This window comes from Temnothorax curvispinosus, unplaced genomic scaffold (assembly GCF_003070985.1).
Source record: "Temnothorax curvispinosus isolate PA1 unplaced genomic scaffold, ASM307098v1 QBEX01014607.1, whole genome shotgun sequence".
Lineage (NCBI taxonomy): Eukaryota > Metazoa > Arthropoda > Insecta > Hymenoptera > Formicidae > Temnothorax > Temnothorax curvispinosus.
This window is the reverse complement of record NW_020224387.1, coordinates 46,477-71,585: the sequence shown is the minus strand read 5'-3', so window position 1 is coordinate 71,585 and position 25,109 is coordinate 46,477. Positions and strand designations below refer to the sequence as shown.

The following is a 25,109-nucleotide window of genomic DNA, read 5'->3' as shown; positions in this document are numbered from 1 at the left end:
AGAGAGAGAGAGAGAGAGAGAGAGAGAGAATCGTCATTTATTAGACTCTGGGACTACGTCTCCTAAGCGTAAAGACATTACAAAAAGGAAAATGGACAGTACATAAACTGTAATAATGCACATAAAATAATAAGAATAGAAGTAAAATCATATAAAAAAGAAAATAAATGAAATACAAAGTAGAATAAAATCTGTGCGCGCATGTAGATGATACAGAAAGATTAAATTGTACCAACACAATCAACTGTGGATTTACAATGAAACGATAGTAAATAATTATAAAGTTTACACTTAAAAACATCAAGAGAGAAAGAGAGAGTTAAATTTGTCCAATAATATAATTAATCCTGTTTTCCTCCTATTTCCAGACCGCTTTTTGTCGCGCGCTAATTTTATCTTTTTTGATGAGAGACATTTCTGACATTCTTTACGAATATCGGCTGGATATTCTTTTCTTCTTTAAAAGGAATGTAAAATTCATTAACAACAATTGTATTGATATTGACTTATATAAATTCAATTAAAAATACATTTCATTGTTGCAGATGCACAAAAATGATATCTATATCTCGTTGCGCCGAAAATAAAATTATTCTCGTCAGTCATTTTAGAATTCGTGTTACGTTAAAATCGTACCGCCAAAAGTGGGTTAGGTTTTGCTAAATTCCGTTTGTGTTCATTGTCCACCGTGTGTGGTTCGCCGAAAAGGAAGGCAGGGCCATCTCCAAGGTTGTGGACTCGCGGCCGAGCTCTCTTCCGAAATCCGAGATATTCCTGTATGATAAAGGCGGTGGCGCCCGAGCCGGCGCGCGAGCCCGACTAAACGACTTTGCGAAGGTCGGACAATCGTGCAACGGCCGTTGTGGGAAAGGTCATTTACTCCTTCGAGTAAATAAAGCTCTCGAATCGGACATAGCTCTCGAGAACTTCCGCTCGGCTGGCGCAGCTGCGCTTTCTTTTTCGGTGTGTACACGCGGGTATACAGTTGTTAATTGACATGAAAGGGGCATATTCTTTGTTCTCAATCTGCTCCCAATCTGATATAGTGTATGCGAGCGATTCATAAGGCCTGTTCTTTTTTAGCTAAACTTCTTGTAAGGTTCATATTTTCTCTTTTTCTCTCCAACGTGAAAAGAAAGAGAGAAAAGATGAACAACCATGCAAGAAGTTCAGCCGAAAAGAACAGGCCTATATACGCATATATCGCCAAATGCGCGGCGCGATTTTAAATCGAAAATCGTCGAGCTTGAGGAAACTGCGCTTTTCGACGCAAGTTCGAAGTCGCTCGCCTTCTCTCTTGGCAGAAATTTAAATTAAGCGTTATCCTTCTCGTCGTGTCGTCCTAATTTCCCTCATCATTGTCGCCCACTTCGCCCTCACATCCGCGCGAAGGATCTCACTTCGTTATACGTGGATTCGATCGATACGAACTCCTCCCGTCCTCCGCTGCTTGACGTCATCCTCTTTTTATTTCCATTTATTAAAATCGTCGCTAAGGTCGCGCACGCGTTGCACCTTTGATAAACATATTGGTAGGGTGGAGGCTTGGAAAAAAAAATAACGCGATCGAATTTCGAAAGATAAGAAGCTACACATCCGAGGAGAAAAAGTAAGATATTCTAGCATGAATGAAGAAGCGTGGCGATCGAGTCATCGCGTCACGTGAACTTTACCATGACTCTCACTTCATACATATGTCTCCCCCTCCTTTCTCTCTCTCTCTCTCTCTCTCTCTCTCTCTGTATTTAACTTTTTCCTAGAGTAAATATTTTTTTAAACTAACGCATGCTGTTTACAATTTATGACAAAGACACGACAATAACGTAGCATGACAATAAGAAATCTGTTTTGTTATTCAGATGAGAATTTAGACCCTTCGCTCTCTTGATAAATTTTGGACAATATTTTTACGCTACGCGAAGCAAAATCTACTTGTATTTGAGGATTTCGCGGGTCAATTCGCGAGAAAAAGAACCGTTAGTATCGATAATTAATCGGGAAATCGCGAGTGCGTCATTCTTATCTACGTCGCGTGAGTCAAATGCGCGGGCATGGTGAAAGACGTTTGTGAGATTAGCGATCCGTTTCACAATGAAGTCAGCCGAATATGGATAACTACATGCATACATTGTATCTTCCTTCGAGATTAGTGACTAGCTAGTTTCGCGACAAAAGCGAAGAAAGTTGCGTGCTTTGCCTTCAGAGAATTTTATACTATTCTTTATTCATTGTTATGCAAAGAAAGAAATATACGAATAACAAAGATAATAATAATGATGTACGAGCGAGTTTGTTCTGAATCTATGAAGTTATATGCGTATAAGTTCAACCGATATAAGAATAAACCACATTTTGATTTTGTTCTTTTGACGTCATGACCTAATTTGTTTTCAATGAGAGATATCGGGTGTCGCGATATAAATTTGCTGATAATTACTTCAAGGTTTATAGTATATTATCGTTATATTTTATACTTTATCGATAAACCAAACATTAAGAAATGCAAGCAAAGTTATATAAATGCTTAAGAAATAAACAGAAAAGAACATAGTGTCAAATAAAAAATTAATGTATTATGTACTTCTATATACGCAACAATCTATATAATTTTCTTATAAGAATTTCAACTTTTTATTTCAACTTTTTTTTTGGTTAAACTATTGCATAAATGACTTCATTCAAGCAAGTTTTCTTTGTTTGACGCATATATCTTATTTCAAGATTATAGATTGTTACGTATATAGGAGCATATATAAGTCTTTATTTGATACTTCTTTTTTTTCTGCCTTATATGCCCTAATATGTGTGAAGTTGCACGTATATTAGGGCATATTCGGTGCTTCCCGTCTAAATTTTCGTGCATCATGACTGTTGGTTTGAAAAACATTATTGTTGCATTATTAATTATTATATGTTATACAGTACTGTTATTAGCAAAAAAAATTGATCTATCAAACTGCGAAATGTCGCTTCCAGTTACTTTTGAGACGGTCATCGCCGTTTCTCGAATACCATCACGATGCACCGCGGATATTTGGTGGCAAAGCACGCGGCCCGAATACGCGTGCAAATTTATGTGCCGAGGCACTTACGATCCCCCGTGCGCTCTACAAGTTTCAGGAAGCGGGAAGAAAGAAAAGGAAAAGATTTAATTTGTCTTTCTCGCGCCGCGCGCGCTTTTGTTCGCCTTCGGCCTTGCGCTCAGTGGCATTGCCTCTTTCCTCATTGTGACGGAGGGGTTTGCCAGCTCGGTACTTATAACCGATGACGATGTAGCTGTGACGTGGCTAAGAATAATGTTAAAGCCATTGTCTCGCTAAATCTTAAGAATTATTTGCGCGGTGAGGATGTCTGCGAAGCTTTATCGAAAAAAAAAACTAATCTAGGGACATTCTCCTAAAAAAATTGTCGATTGCGAGAGACACAAAGAAAATAACAAATTGGGATAAACAAAGATAAAGGAGGAGATATCGTAGAGAAGCATGTTAAAGCCATTTCATAAATTTTCATAAATTCTAGAAAGGATTATTTGGAGAGAACGACTATACAAAGCTTTGTCGAGAAAAATTAATCTAGCGGGACATTTCTAAAACAACTCGATTGTGAAGAATACAAAGATAAAAACTTAGGATAAACAAGAAGAATAAAGGAGGCGACATGGCAGAGAATAATGTTCATGTTATTGTCACGTACATCTCTAGAATTATTTGCGTGGCGAGAATAACTATAAAGCTCTTTGTCGAGGAAAAGTAACTTAGGGACGTCTAAAATAACTCTCGATTGCCAAGAAACACAAAGGAAACAAACAATTAGGATAAACAAGAATAAAGGAGAAAAGTGAAGGAAACATCGCGGAGAATGCTGTGCGAATTATTAATTAAATGTCGTTTAATATTCCATTCGCGCGGAAAAACGTCCGTTTTTGACGTCTCATCGACGTGGTATCGCAGCTGTCAAAATTTCACGTGTCGCGTCCGTCCCCGCGTTGTCGGTCGAGTTCGGCGAAGAGAGCGCAAAAGTGGGGTTAAAGCCCGATTAAGTTGGGGCTTGCGGGTCGAGAGAGAGAGAGAGAGTGGAGGGAGAAATTGCTTTTCGACGGATTGTGCAAAACAGCACGGTTGTTTACTCGCATCTATCCGCGAACGTCGAGTGCCGCGCGATAATTTCGGAGCAAACATATCTGTACAATATTTACAATCTTTCGCGTAAACGATTCGCCTGTCGATTCTCTTTTGTTAATGATCTATCTTTCGAGATATCGTTCGAGATATCGTTTCCATCCGAGAAAAAGCGAAAGAGAAATAGAGGGAAGAGAGCGAAGCTAGCTCTCTATATCTCTACAAGCTTCGCTCGCCTCGTCGTCGCGAGGAGGCGAGCAAGTCATTCGATGATCGCGTGTTCCGGCGATATCCAGTTTACTCCGCGATGTGTGTTTGGTACAGGAGATATCGTGGCGGCGCCACGAATTACGCGAACGCGCGCGCGCGCGCGCGCGAGAGGCACGACGGGCGAAACTGGAATTAAACGTCGAGTAATCGCCGCGTTAAAACCCGTCGCCGTGCCACCTGTCCCGGCGTCCCCCGGTCGCAGCGCAGCGCGTAGGAGTGTTGCATTGGAAACACCTTACGGGGAAGGTTTTGCTCGGCGGGTCTTGTAGTACTAGAAAGCCTCGCGCGGGGGCGTAGCGAGCGCGCGGGTGCCCCCTACTCCCCACCTTCCCTTCTTCCTCTCCTCTCTCTCTTCCTCTCCCCCCTCTCTACCACCCCTTTCTTATCCACTCGTTTTCCTCGCATTATCGCCTCACTTCACTTCGGTGCCGTCCACTGGACTATACCGTGGCGTTTTCTGAACGCAGCTGCTCCGGTCCCTCCCTTTCCAGCTCTCTGTCCTCGCAACGCATTTTGTATGGCGATTTTTTATCGTGAGACCGACACAAAGAGAATCGCCCGGGAGATAAAGAATTTCTTTAATCTTGCGCGATTAAAGGCCGGACACACGTAGTGTTACAATGTGTTTCTTAAGTTTGATATTTGTTAAAGCTGGACTTTTTGGGCACAATGGAAAGTTTAAGAAATGATATCTTGCTACACACACACACACACACACACACACACACACACACACACACACATGCGTACTTTATATTGCACTTTGCAGTCATCTATTAAGGAATAGTGAACTTTGACAATTCTTAGTTGAAGCATTTTATTTATGAGAAAGTGTACGGTCATAAGTCAAGTCTTTGAATATCCCGATTAAGCGAACACGCGATTACGCCGATTACGCATGATCACGACGGCTAAATTTTATGCAAATGCCACTCTTATCAGAACAAAATAAAAAAAATTTTCTGTTTGATTATATATATCTGATGCAATTAATGCCAATGTTACTTGGACTCGTGGCCAAGTCTTTAAGTCTTTGGCATTTTTTTAGATCGTGAAAATTTTGCGTACGATTCAAAAGATTACCGTCCCGAGATGAATTAAATTTTTCAACATATATCCGCGTACATTCATCTCGAGATACAATCTTCATCCTTAGATGAAGCTTTTACATCTTAAACTTATGCAATAATTTTTGAACGATTAATAAAACGCAAAATTTTCTTATTTATTTGTGAAGATTATATATTTATGTTATATGTGTATATAAAGAGTATATATTTATTATTGCATAAAAACTATTTGCGAGGTGTGCAGATATCAAGAATTTGAATGTTCGAATGACGGAAATTGACTCAAAGTTCTCCCTTTCCTTTCGGATTAATTACCCTTATTTATTTTACTTTTTAAAGATACTATAGGCGTGAATTACGCATTTCAATTCGGCGTACTTATAATTCGCCCAGTTACCCGATATCGATAGAAACTCCGTCAGACGTTCGATCGAACGTACACTTTCAACTACTATTTCGGTACGGTTCTATATGCGCGTTCTAATAATTTTTTCCCGATCGAGACGGCTGACCCAATTCCTAACCTCCTGCGACCCCTTATAACCGATAGGGAAGAGGTACCATTTGATTCAGAATAAAGATACTCTTTAAGCAGTCGGGTTTTAATAATACCCAAATCCTGGAAAGTGGGCCGATTGCTCGTTTGGCAGATATCTCTCTCTCTCTCTCGCTCCATTTTCGATTAATAATTTTATTTACCCATCGCATTCATTATGAGAAAATATAGCCGAGTCTTTAATATCTTAAAATCTTGACCTACAATACAGGTATAATATTTCGTGAGTTAAAAATTGTGAGAGCATATCGACGTAAGTATGAATTATAAAAAAAAAAAAAGATCGATTTCAAATTGGTCATCAATTAATCATAAATTTTATAAGGCGGAACCCCTGGAGCGTATAAATACTATAAATAATACATGAAAACACTTATATATAGATACGTAGGATTGTAGCGCTATATTGTACACGCTTGAATCTTGCAAGACTAATTTGTAGAAAAAGTGTTATGCTTCCGCTCGCGCTGATTGATCTATAAACTCGCTAGCTTTTCATTAACTGTGCTCAAAAGATATAAATGTTGAAACTTAAATATATCGCCCCCATTCTGCGCACCTAATTAAAATCTGATTATAATAAGGTAATTTGTGTCACATTCAAATATACTCCTGTTTCCTTCTCAATTAGAGAATAAAGCTAATAATAAAACAGATCGATGACCCAACTAGCGATTCAAATGTCTCGCTTAATCTCGTTTCAAGACAACCCGATCAAGATTTCCAAAGCTGTGTTTATCCATACGTGAGTAAGCTAGATTGATTTTCGAAAATGTTTTTTAATCGCATCTCATTGACATTAGATCAAGCGACCCAGATCCATTTTTAGGCCACATATTAATAATATTACGTCTGTGGCACAAATCCTCCGTGCCGTAAAATATCTTTTCGCTGCGTAAAAAATTCATCCTTGCATAGAATCTCCTAAATAGCTCGCGCGCGGCCGACAACGCGCGGTCGGAGTTCGGAGTATCGAAAAAGTGGACTTGTCCCGCTTCGCGGTTCGCGGCATCAATTGGATTCAATTGAGGAGCCAATCGCTCGCCGGGGCGCGTTCCGAAACCGCCGCCGCCGCCGCGTGCGCGCGAGAGCGCGCCGCATACGAAATCGTGAGAAGCGGGCCCGGATCAAATTTTCAGCCGAAGAAATTCTCTCGCCGAAAGGAGTTTGCGCTCGCGGGGAGAAAGCGCGGAAAGTGCCTCCCCCGGAGGGGGGGGGGTATTTGGTGGTAGTACCAGCCGAGCGCATGCTGAGCGGCGGCGATGGCGAGCGGTTGCGGTTCCCCGTCCACGATCGGCGCTGAATGCGCCGTCGCCGTCGCCGCCGCCGCTGCGGCAGCAACCACCACTGCCTCTGCCGCCGTCAGCCGTCGTTGAACGCGCGTCCGCCGCGCTGTGCCGTATCGCGTCGCCTCGCGCGCGCCTGGCGGTGTGCCGTGCCCGCCGTGCCGTCGCTTACGCGTCCGCCCAAAAGCCCCAGCGCGCGCCTGGCCGCTCCGCGCGATCGCCATCATGAAAACATTCGCCCGTCGTTATCGTTGTTTCTCCTCCGTCCTTGCGGGCTGCAGAGCGCGGATCGGAGGGTAATATCGAGCGCGTCGGGCGTCGGGTGCCGGGATCGTCCGCACGATCCGCGCGCGCGAGAGACCCACGGACACGTTGTAGCGCCCAACGACACGCACCACGGCTCCGTCCGCCCGTCCACTCCACCGTCGTCGCCGCGCACGGAAACGCGAGGCCCTGAAGGCAGCTCCGTTTCGTCGTGATTTCGCGTGCCGTGCGAAGTGCGCCGCGAGAGGATTGTAAAACGAGAGTGAGAGAGAGGGAGAGAGAGTGTGTGTGTGTGTGTGTGTGTGTGTGTGAGCCAGCGCGACGGAAGAAAGAGACGGGCGATCCTCTGTCGACAGTTCTATTGTGCGGGGGGTGTCCGCGGATCGCGATAAGGATACGGCCGCCGCCACTTAAATGCCTCGCACAAATTTCTACTCCATGTTGTGCATCGGTTGCGACACGGCTGCGTGTTGGAAAGTGAGTAATATCCCGAGTATTGCGCTCTGCGCGATCACACGCCTTTCCTCGGGGGGGCCCCCTGGCCCCTGGCCCCTCTGGTTTTGTCGCGGAGAGCGAAAAGAAAGGGAAAAAAAATGTCATCGCCAAGATGACGTAGTAAAAATTCCTAGGAATCGTTTCCCTTCTTCCTCTCGCCCTCTCGCTCGCTCCCACCGTGGGGTTTCTCGCCTTCTCTCCCTCGCTCCCACCCGGGGTTCTCACCTCCTCGCTCTCTCGGTCGCCTCGCGTTTGGGCTCGCAGTTGGGGCCATCCGAGTCTCCTCTCTGTCTCTCTCCCTCTCTCTCTTTTTCTCTCTTTCTCCTTCTCTCTCCCATTGTTGTGTCCTTTTGTTGAAATTTCGGTTATTATCGAGTGCCTCGGCGTGTCCGCAGATTGCAGATCCCAAGGGCATGCCTCGTTGAGAAGATATTTATGTTCTGACCTTGCACGACGCAGGAAGTAGGCTAAGTCGCCGATAGGTCCCATTTTCTTTTCTCGCCAGTTCGCATCGTGTTCTGACATTTTCGAAAACTCACCTGCTTTTCTTCCCTGAACACGCTTGTCACGATCGCCGAGAGGTAACGCGGCTATTTTGGATTTTCTCGCGTTGAGTGTGATCTTTACACGCGGCCCTAGTGCGGTTCCTGTTGGTGGGACAATTTTATTGTTCACATTTATCTCTTTGTCACGAAAAAGAGATGTGTCAAGATAATATACCTCGTGAATTAATTGATGTAATACCACAAGCTTCGTATTTTGTAAACTGCAACAGTCTTTGTTATCTTGTTTCGATTGTGATTTGGCTTCGTCATTCTCGTTTATGATGTATTTTAACTTGTAACGCACTTAATATTCTCTCAAAGTAATATACAATGTTTATATACTCATTTTTATATACGCTGTTTATATACTCATGTGCGAGATAATTGTTTGACATATTTAAATACGAGATGTTAATTGATATTTTATTTTTTATATCCTCCGCTATTAATCGCACGATTTATTTGTGACAGGTGAGTACATGGTGACACACGGTTGCAGAGGAGCAATTGGGAAGAGAGCCGCAGCAAAGGACTACACCTAGTTATCTTACACCAAGCTGACTGCAACTTTCCACTGTTTCTCAAGGCAGTGATCGCAACTAGGATTTATTAAACGGGAATTTCCTTGATTTAACGAAGAGACACTGACACACAAAGACGACAGTTATGGAACGAGAGTCAAATCCTATGCAAGCTCTGTGTCGCAGTGGCTGTGGATTTTATGGCTCGCCAGCTACTGATGGCCTTTGTTCCCTATGCTATAAGGAAAATCTAAAAAAGAAGCAACAACCACCAGTGTCAGCTGCCACCGTACCAACCTCACAGACTGTCTCCAGCAACGCTGGCACGTTGCAAGGCAGTTTCGGTAGCCCAGCAGCAACAGGAACGACGGCCCAACCTACCATTCCTACTATACCTCAGTCAACGTCGGATCTGCCCAGTCCCAAAGAAGTGAGTATTACCATGATTTCTTCATAGCTATTCTGCACAAACGTAACGCCTTTGTTCTTTCAATTAATTTGCAGAAAATAGCGCTTATAAGCAGTCCTGAACCCGCAAGGTCGTATACATCAAATTGTTTTTAGTCTGTAAAACATATACTTTGAAAACGGCAAGAGGAAAGAATATTAGAATATTGCTAGACTGAACTTTACAGAGACATTAAAATGCAACATTGCATATATGTATTTATTGCTTCTTTTGCATTGTTTTAATAAAAATTTCTTGTAGAAATACGCGGACTGTAGACAAGAAATTATATGATTACCTATACTCTACAAAAGTAGATTATCTGTCTTTCACAGATTATCTGTCTGCGAGAAGAAAATGATGCAACACATCTAATTTATATTGAAACAGTTGTTTCTGATATTGATTATGATATTTATGATATTATGATAAAAATCTCATTGAACATCTGCACATGTCTTATTTGTTATTTATAACTTTTATAAATGATATAGATGAATTTTTATATCTAATTAACGATCAATTAGTATAAGGATTTATGTGTTTTTGATAATAATCTCTATATATATAAAATATAATATAATATAATAATAAACATTTTTCAATTAAATTTGAAATAGATATAACGGAAATTTGAGAAATATAAAAGATATAAAGGAAATTTTAAGAGATAATTATAATAATAAATAATTATTTTCATCGTTCTTACAGTATGTCTTATACTTTTGTCAATCAGGTAAACAGAGAAGATCAGGAAAGTGAAGTAGGTGTAAGCAGTGCGGTAGCTGAAGGTTCATCGGCGAGTAGTGGCGATGTAGACGACTCCTTTGATGGCAAAGAGACTGATAAAGAATCTAAGAAGAAGAAAAATCGTTGTGCTGTATGTCGCAAAAAAGTTGGTTTGACCGGTAAGTGTCCATGTAATGTAATGTAATTAATTAGTAATGCAACGAATTAGAGTTGTTTTCATGATGATGAACTTTCAGGATTTGAGTGTCGTTGTGGAGGACTATTTTGCGCCGTGCATCGATACAGTGACAAGCACGATTGCAAATTCGATTACAAAGAAATGGGCGCTCAAGAAATTCGGCGCAACAATCCAGTTGTTGTTGGTGAAAAAGTGCAAAAAATTTGAACTATTTAGTGTGTAGTCGTTGGGAAAATGGTTATTATAACTATATAAACAAACAGAATATAAAAGAAAAACACGCAGAAAACGAGATAAATTATCTGGCAGCTGATTTGCACGTCGAGGGGTGAAACGAGCGAGCGTGTAAGATCGTGTGCGAGAGCGAGAGAATGAATGTGTGTGTGTGCGCGCGCGCGCGCGCAAGAACGACAGTAAAATTGTTTTGTAGCTGAATGCCGAGGAAGGGTATAGAAAGAGAAAAAATGAAGAAGAAAAGAAACGAATATCAGACAGAACAAATAAACGAAAGATTGCAAATTAGAATGTGTGCGCGTGAGTGAATGAAATTCGTAATTGGATGCCAGTGCCATGTAAGTTTCAGATTGTCATCTAGTGAGAGAATTTTAATTGAGAATATATCTGGTTACTAACTGCTGCCAGCTTACTACTATTATTACCTATTATTATCTTCATGATTATTACGGATTATGATTATTCTATATTATGTTTATTAATTTACTTAAATAGAAAATTTTTTGCGAATATGAAGCTCGTTTTACGTAAAGGCAGAACTCTTGGTGCGGTCAGTCGGTCCAGGACGTCTTAAGAGTTTTGGTTTGTTCGAGAAATTTTATACATTACTGTTTCGTTTATATATCAAAAAGTAAAAAATAGGGAATGTTGCTTAGGTAATGGCTGACGTTGATGGGTGATCACAATCTTAGGTTAATAATTAGTCTATAATTATTAAGTATATTAGTCTATTGATTCATAAATAATGCAATGAAGTATAAGTAGTACTGTGTGTTTATGTCCAATTTCACGTGAATATAACCAGCAATTATTACTCATTAAATATGTTTCAACCTATATTGCAAATAATTATTTACACTACGGCCGCCAATCTGGGATTTGTAAATTAAACCCCTCTTTAACGTATTTCTTCGATTTCTCTTAGAACAATATAAATGAATTGTTAACGGTTGAAGTCGATTAGTTTACTCGTTTCCTTTATTTTTGCTTGTTTTGCGAGTTTTGTAGGGTAGCTGCGCGAGGTATTCCGGTGCTGCACAGCAGCGCATAATGTAAGAGTAAATGATTAATAAAATGTCTAGAGAGGCCGGGCATTATATGAACGACGAAAGATAAGAGAACTATTAAAGTTTGTAAAGTGTGAACGTATACTAAAAACCGTGCGCGAAGGATATTACACTGATAAATTTTATAATCCACGTACATACTTCTATTTTTCTTCTCCGCGCTCAAAACTCGTGCCGAACTTTTCATTTTTTCCTTTCTCGCCCGTAAACACCTTATACATGTTTGTAAAGTTATAGCATACGCGAAAGGGTGCTATAGCTGTTCAACTTTCTTCTACTCCTGTAAAACAAGATGAGTGAAAACGATAAAACTGCGCAAATCACACCTCACGTATAGGTCAATTCCTTAAGAGCTTCATGGAGTGGGTTTGAATTTTTCAAGAAAAGAATATATTAAAAAGAAATACACACTGCGACTTCCCAATTTCGCGTGAAACAAAGTAACAATGTCTCCTATCTTTCTTTTTCTTTATGTTATCCCGAGACAAAGCGCTTAATCTAAATTGTGCTGCCGTGCTTTTACTTCTCGTTTTGTAATTAGTGGACTTGTATAAAAGTGAATATTATTCGCCTAAAAATTTATTTTTGCGTCGCCTCGAAAAAAAAAACATGTACATCAAATATCTTATTATTTTCGATAAATATATAAAGCGTTCTGTTAAATGTGTAATCGTAAGGGTCTGTCAGACTTTTTATGTGTCTTTTCTTTCTTCAGGCTTAAGCAAATACGCCGCATTAGTTATCCCGTATTAGTTACCAAATATACTTCACGCCGTCGTCGCCGAAAGTACTCCAGCCGCGAACGAGTTTTCTCTTCGAACACACGCGCAGCGAATCGCAGCTGAATTTCCAAAACATTACCTAGAAATTAAGGCAATCGAAAACGGATCTTTCGTTGATGGTCATCGATAATTCGCATCGGGCACGATTCTTCGCGATCTTTACGGGACGACTTATATATATGCGCCGACTTCACATAGACAATATATACATATATATACATATATATATCTATATATATATACTTTTATCTTGTATCAAGATATTGTTGTCGATGAATATGTTCTTTTTTCCTTTTTGGCGCACCTTTTTAAGAACGCTGACGAGAGAAATCAGAATCGTGTATAGAAGAAAAAAAACGCACACCACACACGTAGACACACAATTACATTCACACATATACACGTTACACATACACAGACACCGATTATCAGTAATATCGACGGAATGGTTGCCTTCAGGCCTTCATCCTATTTTAGGCATAGCATATTTTTCTAACGTGTATCGCAATATCGGAATAATCTTGCCTAGCGAGAGCGATCGAATGATAGGAGGAAAAAGAGGGAGAGAGTGATTGAAGGAATGCGTATGTGGAGAGACTAAGTGATGCCTGGGGAGAGTGAGGCAGAGGAATGCGTGCAGGAACATAAATGATTTATAGAAGACGAGAGATTGAGAGAGCGAGAGAAAGAGAGAGAGAGAGAGATAAACAAAAAAGATTTATCAGCGACGATCGTACTCGGCTGACTATATAAGGACGTAACACGATGCTTGTAATTATTACGATTGATATTAGTACGTTTAAGCTATTAAAAAAGTAACATCAACTTTAATATATTATATGATTACAATTACCATCCTTTGAAAATGCTTTAGACATTTAGGTTTCACGTACGTAAAGAAAGTTAGTGTGCTCCCTACCTACGCTCTTTCCTCTCTTTCCCCTTTTTATCCCTCCTCCTTCTCCCCCTCGTCCCTTTCGTCCTCTCTTTCCTCCTGGCCCTACACGGGACCCTTTTGACAGTTCTCGAAATGTTTATAATTATAGCGGACTATATTTATGTATATTTAAAAACAAAATATATATAAATGCATCGCCCCTAACGAAAGCCGGAAATCGTTTTTTGTGTGTTCTCGACTACTTTATATAGAGCTCTTCAACTTAGCACCTCATCGAATTATATTGTAGCTGTACGCTGTACAAAGAAAAAAAGAGAGAGAGAGAGAGAGAGATATGAGGAAACATCTCCCGAAGTTTGAACGAGGTGCGACCTTATTTTCTCTGTAATGAAAATTTTTGCTGCAATAAACGGTTTATCTTTTACCACGCTGGATATACCCGATGACATATATATCTCGATCGAAATTCGTGCTTTTACACGTACGACAGTGCTTTTTAAAAATTAACAGCAAACATAAGCCGCATCGAACGCATTTTTAAATAATATATTCACTCACAATTAAAAAATTGCCGTTGTAAAAATATATATATATATATTGTATATCCATCGAAAAATATAACGCGATTAAGATAATACAGGGAATAGAAATATTTCTGAAATAAACAATTTTGCAAACAATCGGAAAAAGAAAACGGCGATGGATTATCGGAAAAAGAAGAAAGCGGAAGAAAAGAATTTTCTACATCGATAAAAATTCTGGGGGGTAAGAGGATATTGGATATTTGAAGGAAACAAGAAAATTATTATCTCTTTTTTATTAGAACTCGCTCTACGTGCGAAATCACGTAAAACCGAGACTCTCATAAATGCCTCTTTTATCGTACTTGTATTACGTGAAAATCAACACCCGCGGTGAACAAAAAAATTTAAAGCAAAGGATAATAGGCATTATATGGTAATGATTTATTATATATAGTAATCTATGGGAGAGCAGCGGGTAATAAATTGACTCTGATAAAGATATACGCAGATATGTTTTCTTTTTTTTACTAGAAATTCATTGCATGATCGAAGCATTCTCATCTTCGTCGGAAACCGAAGTGCTTCAGCGAATTTACATTGAAATAACATTTATAGACATCCAACGCCATTTTATTTCGTAAGGTTTGGCGTCACGATTGATCGGAACATCGTGTCTCTATCATGCGAATTTGTATTTCATGACCTTAAAGCTGTATCCAGAAGAAACGTCCAATCACGTGCTAAAACGCACGTGTGGTAGAAAAAAATTAAGAAATAAAAAATAATGACAGCGTAGTTTGATCCAGATAAAGTCGGCTAATAATCTATTTGAAGAATCCAAAAGAATTCGAAACGCAGAATTGAACGTCGATTCTTCTCGATATATCGATCGATATATTCATCAGCACTCGTTCATTACTTCACATCCTCCACAGAGGTCCTTCACACTGTTGTGGTTGCATGGGTTGTTGGTTGTTGCGTTTTGTAAAAACGGTTTTTCAAGTAACAAAGTGGAGAAATACGGTTATCGAAGAACATTCTTGAAGAATTTTCGTGACGGACAAAGGTTTTCAATACGATAACCGCAATGTCGATCGGAGTTCCCATTAAAGTGCTTCACGAAGCCGAGGGCCATATTATAACCTGCGAAACGAACACCGGCGAGGTGTATCGCGGTAAACTGATAGAGGCGGAGGATAATATGAATTGTCAGATGCAGGGTATCACAGTGACGTACCGGGACGGCCAGGTCGGGCAGCTGGAGAACGTGTATATCCGCGGCTCGAAAATCAGGTTTCTCATATTACCAGATATGCTGAAGAATGCACCCATGTTCAAACGACCCGGCGGCAAGGGATCGGGCACAGCCGGCAGAGGAAAATCCGCTATATTGCGAGCCCAAGGTTTGTCCGTAATGCGGGATCGTTGTTCCTGTAAACGTCGTTCGAAAGAAGAAGTTATATCCGGAAAGACATAGATGAGACATTTGTAAAAGAAAGCGAAAAAATGACTAAGATATTAGATTGGACTAGCTTAAGTTGGACAGAAAGAATGAATAGAACTATAATGTTAATATCTGTTTTAAAACGAATTACATTAGAATAATTAAAAAGGAAGTAATTATATGTCACTTGTCTCATTGGGAAATGATATTAATTAGGACTAGGATCAAGTTTAATGTGTACTTAAAAATCTGAATCACATCCAATAATCAAACTTTATTTTCTAGGATTTGAATAATATTTAAAAGAAATAATATTTCATATATTGTACTTGAATCGATCCTGACTAGTTAGTTTCGAATTTTAGAATGAATACTTGTAGGAATTGAAATGTACTTATAAATTTCTATTGTAAAGAATCGAATCTTTGGCAAGTTTAGCGATTTCCTTTTAAAATCCTTTTTAATCCTTTTTATTTGCTAATTCTAATATAATATAATGCTTTCAGCTCGTGGCAGAGGAAGAGGGCAAAATCAAAGAGGCAAGGGTACTGGTTCGGCACCTTGGCTGAATCAACAGGGTCAACCGGGTGGATCTCAACCTGGAAGAGGCAGGGGATAAATTATAAGATGTGATAGTAAACAATATTTTCTGATTATTTAAGTACAGGTGTAATTTCATTCCCGTATTTTTGTATCATTTCGAAGCAATATATTTTTGCGTACACTCAAAATTGTGATTTATATTTCTGATACATGTGTGTGATTGATAATAAATCAACTATTCCATATATAATTTCACTATTAAGAAATTACGTCTTTCTTTGAAGCCAAATTAAAATCAAATAATGCTAGTTTACTATCTGTCTCAACATGACTGATAAAGTAGAGATCAGTTCACCGATTTTATAATGCATGTAAAAATTTGACTTGTATGAAATACTAAATCTAACTTAAATATAAAAATCTAACTTGTATTGAAATATGGGTTTCTAAAACGAATTTCCATCTTTTTTATTTGCACTTCCAACTTTTCAGTCAAAGTTTTATAAAATTGAGGTGAGAGAATCAAGATCGAATGTAACTCCCATCGACTCTGAATTGATCATTTTTATACAGAGCCATGTATTACCCCACATTTAACTTCTGTTTTGAAAGATTATTTTAAATTCTTTGTCTATTTTATTCGTAGGCTTTGTTTCTATATGGCTGCGTTTGGGGAGCGAGCTATTAATTGAATCATTCTGTCTTCATCGCTCATCAGGTGTAAAACAAGGATAGAATAAGCAATTAGCGCTAATAGCGCGCTCCCCGAATCCAGCCTTTATAGGCGAAATAGAGATTAAAATAGTTTTAGTTTTTTTTAATGGTGCCAAATATACCGATTGAATATTGAAATAAAATCTAAAAATTCCCTCCAAGATTCCCTCCTCTCACCATAGTATCCATCTAGCGGCAACTTGAGCAATTAATTTTTAACAGCATGCCAAGTTACTCCTTTCGTATACACGTGTTTTTTGACATAACCAATCTCCAGGGTTCCAGTGTTTGACATAACCTATCCTGGTGAACGCGCAGCTGCAATTATGTTTAAACAATCTCAGCCGCAATTACTTAATGTAAATAGAAAACCTAGTCAGCCGAAGAGGCGAAGGAAGATCACGCTTGTCTTCGACGAGGAAAAGCGACGGTAATATTATCTCAGGAAGTCTACTTCTACTTTAGGAAGATACTTCCTCGTGTAGTCAACACACTAATTTATATTCACGTGTTCATGCGTTCAATTATATTAAATTTTCTATTCATAAGAGTTTTTATATTTACAGAGAATTTTTAGGAGGATTTCGTAAGAGGAAGCTAGAGCGAAAAAGGAAGGCTCAGGAGCAATTGCAGCAACAACTGAAAGAGGAACGAAAGAAAATTAAACAAGAAGTGAGTCATGCTTTCATTTGGAGAGCATCAAGACATTTCTCAAAGAATTAGAGAAAGCACGATGATATATTTCTTTTTTTCAGGCGCGAGAACGTTACAAGAAATCATTGTCGCATCACGTCGTCCCAGAGCTGGAAGAATTGTTATCTCGACAAGAATACGATCTCGAAGGTCATACAGTTAGTATTTTAGAGTTGAACGTTGCGGATCTCGCAGAAGGAAGCAAGTGGATAGGTGAAAACAAAATTACAGAAGAAACAGAAGAGCAAGATGACGACCAGCGCAGCGATGTCGACGACGACGATGAGATTGTGGGAATGTCGTTACAAAAGAAACCCAAGAAACAAGCGCAGCAAAACTCTAAATCCGATAGCCGAGAGATAAAATCTGCGAAAGAACTGAAACAAGAAGTTAAGAAAGCAGCGCTGAAACGAATAAAAAAGAGTAAAGCGTTTCAACAAAAACAGAGACTGGAACAGCAAAAAAACAAAAAGCAAAGTAGACAAAAGTTGCAAAAAGCCCAGAAGCTAGCGCAAAAACGTGGCACTAAAAAGGGGACTAAAACGAGGAGTAAAAAGAAATCCGGACGTTAGGATATTAGACAAATTTACTGCACAAACTCTAAATAAATATATTTTGTAATTTTGCGAATATTGTGTACATATACAAACATGCGTTTATCACTTCTTCGTCTTTTCACCGCTTTTTGAGGCATACGGACAGATATCCTTGTTGAGACATTCTGAACACTTGGGAAATCGAGGTAGACAAGTTTCTTGACCAAATCCCACGAGGAGATGATTCACTTCGCTCCACAAAGGTTTGGGAAGCCAATCCTCCAACTCATTCCTCGTTTCCTCCGGCGTCTTGGTTGGCTTCCTCACCCATTTCAATCTGTTGCAAATCCTGTGAACATGTGTATCCACGCCGATGCCGGACACCTCTCCCCATGCAACTCGCATGCATAGGTGAGCCATTTTAGGGCCTACCCCTGGCAGCTCGCACAATTCTTTTACTGTTTTTGGTATGTCACCATCGTATTTATCTAGAAGGATTGTTGACGTCCTTTTTATGTACTGTACCTTTTTCTACAAAAAAGAAAAGAAATTACATATTTTTTAATATAAAAAATTACTTTTAAATCTAAAAAGATTGTAATGTACACAATTACATATTACTTAACGACTCAATTATTATGAATTAAAAATTAGTAAAAGAAAAACAAAGGTTTATAATATAATAGATAAATGGATTTGTATTATTTACAGAATTAATTCCACTTTCATATGTTAAGAAACTAAAGATGAGTTAAAAATTAATAGAAGGAAAGTTATAGGCTTATAATATAATTGATAAATGGATTTGTATTATTTACAGAATTATTCTATTTCATATGCCAAAGAAATCAAAAATGAATTAAAAATTAGTAAAAGGAAAACGTAGATTCATATTATTTACAAAATTATTCTATTTTTATATGAAGAAATTTAAAGTAAAAGTTAAATTCTAAAAACGTTTCGTAAATAAATAAAGCACTGGTCCTTACTTTCCAAAATCCAACTGGATGTATAAGTTTGCCTAGAACATCGTCGGGGGTAGCTACAATTATATCCGGCTGACAACCGTAAGTGTTCAGACGCTGCATAGCAGCGAACGTGACCTGATCCTTGGTCTGACTGCTCAGCATCAGAGCTACTAACGATTGATATCTAAACATCGTGGGACTAGCGTTACGATCCGTACACTTGTGGCAACCCATCGTGTCAACTGGAGCTGTCTCATCCTTTCTCATCTCTTTAATGTTTTCAAGCACGGTCTCCCAGTTCGGTGGCATCCATCGCTCTTCGTCCTTGATATCCTTTAGGTCTGTCGATTGCTCTGCATTCTTATTTTCGACCTCACGTTCTTCAACTTTAACGTCCGCTACGTCTGTCGACACCGCCGCATCTTCGCGTTCTTTGGCGTTCATTTCATCATCCTTCGTAGCTTCATGCTCGATCTTGATCGGCGTACGTTTCTTCCTCGCCGATCTCTTCTCGCCGGCGAAGTAGGGCGACGTTTTCTCCGAGGAGTCCGCGTCGACGAGGGTCGTTTTGCCCGAACGTAAAGTTCTCGACGCCGCGAGACCGGCCAGCTTCAACCGTTTGTTCATCCTATCACGTGAGACACGTTACGGAGCTGTCGAATTAATTTCTATAAGTAACGAGAAGAACGTTTTTTCGTACTACCTGCGCCATTCGAAATTGACATAACCATTCCCGCTCGCGCTGGCCAGTCGAGGTTAGGACAGTTGTTCGTTCCTTGCAGCTGCACCGTGCTCAGCTGTTTGCACTTGAAACGAGATGGACACAAAATTAGATGGAGAGAAAAATTGAAGAGAAAAGGAAAGAAGAATTGAAAGCGCTTCTATTACAAGGAACAGATTTTAGACGAAGCAATAGGTAGTGCCATAAACAACAAAAAAGTTATTTCCATTTATATTATAATTTCCAAGCTTACAGAATTAATTTTTGAATTCAGGTACATTCTGTTTATTGCTGTATTGAAATCATTTGCGTTTATTCGCAACCAAATCGAAAGCAACTCGACCTATCAGTTATCACGATTCGTGAAACATTCCAGCAATATTGCTGGAAATCTGGATTGCGCTGTACGGGACTGGATTTCACTGGATTCGTCCGAAGTTGGCAGCATTCGCCAAACGAAACGTCAACATAACCTAACAAAAAGCCAAATTGATCTGACGTCGACCTTCGAGGTTTGGAATACGTGATATTTAATGCTTAATTTCATTATTTCGAAGAAACACGATAAATTTGTCAAATAAATGATTGTAGCGAGGAGCGTCACGACTCACGAAAATGCATACGTCTGCTAATTTTATCCTACGCGGTGGTGACGCAGCGTTTGCCAACAGGCAGCGATTGTTGTTCGATCAGCTGTCCGTCGCGGAAAGCAAATGTAACAAACATGACAACTCCGAGGCGAACGAGGAGGCGGAGATGGTGGTCGAACGCGAGAAGAGGCCAGTCCCGAGCGACGACCGGAGGCAGAAGAGGGAGACGAAGAGATTTCGCGGCAGGGAGAGTATCTTCAAGCGTCCCGAGGGTCCGGCGCCGCGCGCCAATTTCAGAAACATTCCGGACCATCACAGAAACCCGCACAAGTGGGTCAGGTACAGCCTGGACGACGTGTCCAGCGAGGACATGACGGAGCGCAGCAACACGCAGGCCGCGATGTCGTTCCTGAGGGAATTGAAGGCGCGCAAGAGAAAGGAGGATATCGACGAACGCGAGGACGACGAGGAGATGGACGTCGAGCCCTGCGAATCAAGCGCGCGTGGTTCTACGGAGACGCGGTTCAAGTCCAAGAAACGTGCGTCGTCGCAGATCGCGTTCAGAAAGCCGCAGACGAAGAAGACGACGGACGATACTGGCGCGACAATCGCAGAGCCGGACGAGAGACCTGTATTCAGAAGCAGTAAGATTATCCTGCCGGAATACGTGATCGGGGAGAGGCCGAAGAGGACCACGCGTAAACAGAATCGGCCAGTGGTTAAGGTCGACCGCTCGAAGGAACTTAGATTAGACCATTTGCAAGAGCCGGATGAGGAGGAAGACGACTGAGGCCAAATGTACAGTGTATAAAATTATTCTACACAGATAAGAGAACGATCATGGATAATCATGGATATTCCCTTGATAGAAAATTCACAGGCATTCGTAAATTTTGTAGGCATGTATAAATATGTGAAGACAGGCGCTTATTAATCTCGTATTTATACAATATTTAGTACAAATAAGATTACATACTATATATTGCAAGTAAGGAACAAAATTCTCTCAATAATGTGAGATCTGTGTAATTATAGTAATTAAGCATGTAATTATCTTAAATTTGAAGATATCGACGTGTCTAATTATTTTATCCACATTTTGTGTAATGTAAAAAAAGGAAATAGATGTATGTTTAGTTAACACATCAATATTATTGCTTTAAACAATATTTATTTTATCATTCCTCGTTCATTGCAACGTTAAAAATCGGATGGCTGCTCTCCACATTACTCCACAAGCGAGATGCCTTCTATCTATATTACATTACATGTATTTTATTTCAAGTGCAGAAAGTGCAACAGGTGCACTTGCTCCGACACCGAAAACAGTCGCAGTCGCAAACAAACGGCCATTATTTGCTACTCCGAGTGCACGTCGTGTGGCGTTAGGTTAGGTTAGGTGCGCTCGCTCGCTTCCGCGGGACCGTTCGCCGGCGGGAAGAAATTCGAGAGACTCGCGGAGGTTATGTCACCTGGGGCGACCGTCTGAGCTGCGTCGTGACCTCGGTAAGTGCCGTTCGCGCGAACGCCGACGTAACCGGCACCCGGGCGGCGTAGCGCGCTTTTGCTGGCGGGGAAAGGGGGGAGAGGCGAGAGCCATAACCTGTACGCGTGCACCTGTGTCGTTTCGATTTTCAAAATGGCGTGCCGAGTGTGAGAGGCAGGGCGAGGACTCGCCGCGCCTCGTCGTCGTCGTCGCCGTCGCGACATCCGGTGTTACCCTGTCGTCGGGTCGCGAGAGCACGTGCGTACATACGGTGCCGCCTCGTGCGCGAAGTTGCCCCCCTCGTGAGAGAGACGTTATGCCATCGCACGCGCGCAGGACGTAGGGAAAGTCTTTTCTTCCACGTTTCTTTTCCTTTTCTTCTTATTTTTTTTCCTCTACCCTTCTGTTACTTTTCGTTCCTTGATGGAGATCCCGATGGAGATCTCGATGGAAATCTTCCTGACGGCGTTCTCCGTGATATTCAGTCTATTAATAGTGTTCCTCCTTGTTGTGATAGGTAAGCACACGTATCAGGGCGCTGGTGCCCCTAGTCACGACGTCCCGACGTAATTACGTCATCAGGGGGAAAAGTAAAAACACGCGGATTCGGCAGACACACACACGAGTTTCTTGTTTTGTGCGCTAAGCGCAGATTGCGTGCCTGGTAACTGTAAAATGCGAATCGTGATCTTTAGACACCTAACTGCGTTCTAGTGGTTTCTAAATTTAGTGCTGCGACACTCATAGTGCTCACATTGTTTTTGTATGTCATCATGCAGTATATCGTTATCGCACAGTGATAAGCATATTTTTTTTGCATTATGTCATTTAAATTTGTTTCCTTGAGTGGCGATAAAGAGCTTGCTATAGTATATTCAAGCACTAAATTATAGAATTTGATACATATATATGAAATTTATAATTCAAGCTGAAAGTTTGAAGTACATTTATATCATTAAAATGTTTAAATTGCTTACTTTAGTGACAATAAGATAGAGCGGGCAAGAGATAAGCGTTTCAATTATGTAAATATATTTCAAGATCTTAGCTTGAATTATAAAACTTACTGAATATATAATTATTGAAATCATGCATGTTTTATTTTGTTTTGTTTTTGCCTTATTACATACCATACACATAATATTCACACGATGATTTGTTTCAACAGGTTGGTACTTAGTCTGGACGTTCTTCCTATCACGATTCCGCTTCGTCAGAGAATTAACTGGGAATGGAATGAGCGAATCGTCGTCGGTTAACGATTTGAAGAACGGTCGCGCACGCATAAAGAAACTTCGCCGTGATTAAATATAATATTGGAGCTACTCTCTAATAACCATAATAACGAACGCAATAATTGTATAAAGCAAAATTGAATCTTGGATATCACACGATAGAATATATCCGATCAAAATGTCTGTAAACATACGCTGTGCGACTACGGAAGACCTGCTGAATATACAGCATTGCAATCTGCAGTGCTTACCTGAGAATTACCAAATGAAATATTATCTGTACCACGCTCTCTCGTGGCCGCAGCTGAGTTACGTAGCAGAGGACGAGAAAGGAAGGATAGTGGGATACGTGCTCGCCAAAATGGAGGAGGACTGCGAGGACAATCCCCACGGACATATTACCAGTCTGGCTGTAAAGCGCTCGCACAGAAGGCTGGGCATCGCGCAAAAGTTGATGAATCAGGCCTCTCGGGCGATGGTGGAGTGCTTCGGAGCGAAATACGTTTCACTGCATGTGCGTAGAAGTAATCGTGCGGCTCTCAATTTGTACACGAGCAGCTTGCAGTTCGAGGTGTCGGAGGTAGAGCCAAAATATTATGCGGATGGCGAAGATGCTTATGCTATGAAGCGTGATCTTACCAGCTTCCATCACGAGAAGGCTCTTAGAGACAGAGCGCACAAGGAGGGCAATGTTCACACACATTTAGGTAGATGCTGCGGCGATCACTCTTAGTCCATTCATCACCGCTGCTGACGAGACAGGATTGGATTCTTAATTCACTCGTTCGATGATGCAAATCTGAGAATAAACCCACTGCATGTCTTTTTGCCAAGAAATGACGAGATGACGTCCGAGACTACGTGTCTGGGGGATTAATTAAAACTGATTATGAATACTTTGTTATTTCTTGCATGGGGCAAGAGCTTCTACTTATCAAAGTTTGACCTGGTACACTAGTAAAAATATTTTATATGTGACTGGAGGATACTTGTTAAAGTTTGCACGATACGGAGTAAGATTGAACTTTGGGACTGTTGTATTTTTCAGTTCACACAATGCGCAACGTAATTAAAACTTATAAATTGACTTATAAATATGTAAGAAATAAAGGATTCTTGAAAAGGGCAATCTATTCGATCTTGACTTTTTTTTCATCATAACTTTATTGAATGACTGCAACTGTAATTCATGTGTAACGCGCCAGTATGCAATATTAAATTGTTCAGGGCGTTGTCAAGCGTGTTGTTAAAAAGTATGGTAGAAAAAAATAATATTTTACAGCACTGAAATGGGCTCAATTTATACAGTTCATACTTACACTTTAAAGTCGGATCTACGAATATTTGTCTCGATAGATATTTTCTTTGTCTTTTTCAATGTATTTTGGCTTAAAAATTATTTTTGACATTGCACGATATTCAAATAAGTTTACTCCACTAATGCATCTCGGATGTACTCTATTATGTTTGTGTATACATACTCCATTTCTGTAATAGGAATAATTATATTATGTATATATATATAATATGTATAAATATATCTATGTACAAATAAGGTCTTCTTAAGGTAACATAATTATTTAGTTTATAACGCATCTCGACTTTGCAAACAGCACAAAGGAGTCTTCAATGATAAAACGCAGGAATTGTCCTTGCGCGATTATACCGAAAAAATGATTTAAAGCGTCATTGTGATAAACCAATTTTCGATGTGTGATCAACGTTCCTTTAAGGAATCATCGCGCGCGCTACATCGAGAGTTTTCGTTTCTAATTTCTCTTTATCTAATCTTGTAATAGCTGCTCTCGGATATGTAGCTATCGTATGCTCTCGTAAGTTTATAGTAATACCGTTACGTATACATTTACGAGTGACCGCGAGGATGATTCACAACTATCGCGAAAAGATCATCCAGGTACAATGTATAAAAGGGGAAATCAGGGTAATGATGAGCTGATGCTCGCGTGGTTAGCGACGTTCATCAACCGGCGTTTTACAAAAAGGAGAAACCATTCCACTTAATGCTACAACACATATTTGAATACGATGATTCAACGCGGATGATAAGCACCTATCGATTCGACTATCATATAAATTTCTAAATATACAATTCTATCTATCTATATATGTATAACTGCCTGCCATATGCATTATAATTACAAAAACGCTTCGT

At 40.2% G+C, this 25,109-nt stretch overlaps 7 protein-coding genes across 10 annotated transcripts; 6 read left to right on the top strand and 1 right to left on the bottom strand.

The window, feature by feature from the left end:
- The first annotated feature begins 7,470 nt into the window (after positions 1 to 7,470).
- Positions 7,471 to 13,906, top strand: LOC112464840 (AN1-type zinc finger protein 5-like). 2 transcript variants are annotated; one of them, XM_025032083.1, is made up of 4 exons: positions 7,471 to 8,041; positions 9,076 to 9,555; positions 10,310 to 10,481; positions 10,560 to 13,906. In XM_025032083.1, exons 2-4 carry the CDS (start codon positions 9,271 to 9,273, stop codon positions 10,706 to 10,708), a joined length of 606 nt encoding a protein of 201 aa, XP_024887851.1. In that variant the 5' UTR covers positions 7,471 to 8,041; positions 9,076 to 9,270; the 3' UTR covers positions 10,709 to 13,906. The 2 variants fall into 2 exon arrangements, with proteins under 2 accessions (XP_024887851.1, XP_024887852.1); XM_025032084.1 differs by lacking the exon at positions 7,471 to 8,041 and adding an exon at positions 8,544 to 8,640.
- A 946-nt stretch (positions 13,907 to 14,852) lies between these two features.
- Positions 14,853 to 16,181, top strand: LOC112464847 (small nuclear ribonucleoprotein Sm D3-like). Its single transcript, XM_025032093.1, has 2 exons — positions 14,853 to 15,409; positions 15,957 to 16,181. Exons 1-2 carry the CDS (start codon positions 15,094 to 15,096, stop codon positions 16,067 to 16,069), a joined length of 429 nt encoding a protein of 142 aa, XP_024887861.1. The 5' UTR covers positions 14,853 to 15,093; the 3' UTR covers positions 16,070 to 16,181.
- Positions 16,182 to 16,890: 709 nt separating this feature from the next.
- On the top strand, positions 16,891 to 18,065 carry LOC112464844 (nucleolar protein 12-like). Its single transcript, XM_025032089.1, has 3 exons — positions 16,891 to 17,137; positions 17,274 to 17,379; positions 17,463 to 18,065. Exons 1-3 carry the CDS (start codon positions 17,034 to 17,036, stop codon positions 17,970 to 17,972), a joined length of 720 nt encoding a protein of 239 aa, XP_024887857.1. The 5' UTR covers positions 16,891 to 17,033; the 3' UTR covers positions 17,973 to 18,065.
- LOC112464841 (endonuclease III-like protein 1) lies at positions 17,997 to 19,816 on the bottom strand. Of its 3 annotated transcripts, none has more exons than XM_025032085.1 (3): positions 19,793 to 19,816; positions 18,926 to 19,710; positions 17,997 to 18,467 (listed from the first exon to the last, which is right to left on the bottom strand). In XM_025032085.1, exons 2-3 carry the CDS (start codon positions 19,529 to 19,531, stop codon positions 18,060 to 18,062), a joined length of 1,014 nt encoding a protein of 337 aa, XP_024887853.1. In that variant the 5' UTR covers positions 19,532 to 19,710; positions 19,793 to 19,816; the 3' UTR covers positions 17,997 to 18,059. The 3 variants fall into 3 exon arrangements, with proteins under 3 accessions (XP_024887853.1, XP_024887854.1, XP_024887855.1); XM_025032086.1 differs by lacking the exon at positions 19,793 to 19,816 and having other exon boundaries at positions 18,926 to 19,532; positions 19,608 to 19,777; XM_025032087.1 differs by lacking the exon at positions 19,793 to 19,816 and having other exon boundaries at positions 18,926 to 19,557; positions 19,633 to 19,777.
- Positions 19,817 to 19,965: 149 nt separating this feature from the next.
- On the top strand, positions 19,966 to 21,364 carry LOC112464842. Its single transcript, XM_025032088.1, has 2 exons — positions 19,966 to 20,137; positions 20,217 to 21,364. The coding sequence occupies exon 2, from the start codon at positions 20,241 to 20,243 to the stop codon at positions 21,003 to 21,005; it is 765 nt and encodes a 254-aa protein (XP_024887856.1). The 5' UTR covers positions 19,966 to 20,137; positions 20,217 to 20,240; the 3' UTR covers positions 21,006 to 21,364.
- A 446-nt stretch (positions 21,365 to 21,810) lies between these two features.
- LOC112464846 (small integral membrane protein 13) lies at positions 21,811 to 23,103 on the top strand. Its single transcript, XM_025032091.1, has 2 exons — positions 21,811 to 22,218; positions 22,870 to 23,103. Exons 1-2 carry the CDS (start codon positions 22,125 to 22,127, stop codon positions 23,007 to 23,009), a joined length of 234 nt encoding a protein of 77 aa, XP_024887859.1. The 5' UTR covers positions 21,811 to 22,124; the 3' UTR covers positions 23,010 to 23,103.
- Positions 23,013 to 24,491, top strand: LOC112464845 (N-alpha-acetyltransferase 10-like). The gene has a single exon (XM_025032090.1). The coding sequence runs from the start codon at positions 23,115 to 23,117 to the stop codon at positions 23,667 to 23,669; it is 555 nt and encodes a 184-aa protein (XP_024887858.1). The 5' UTR covers positions 23,013 to 23,114; the 3' UTR covers positions 23,670 to 24,491.
- The last annotated feature ends 618 nt before the right edge of the window (positions 24,492 to 25,109 follow it).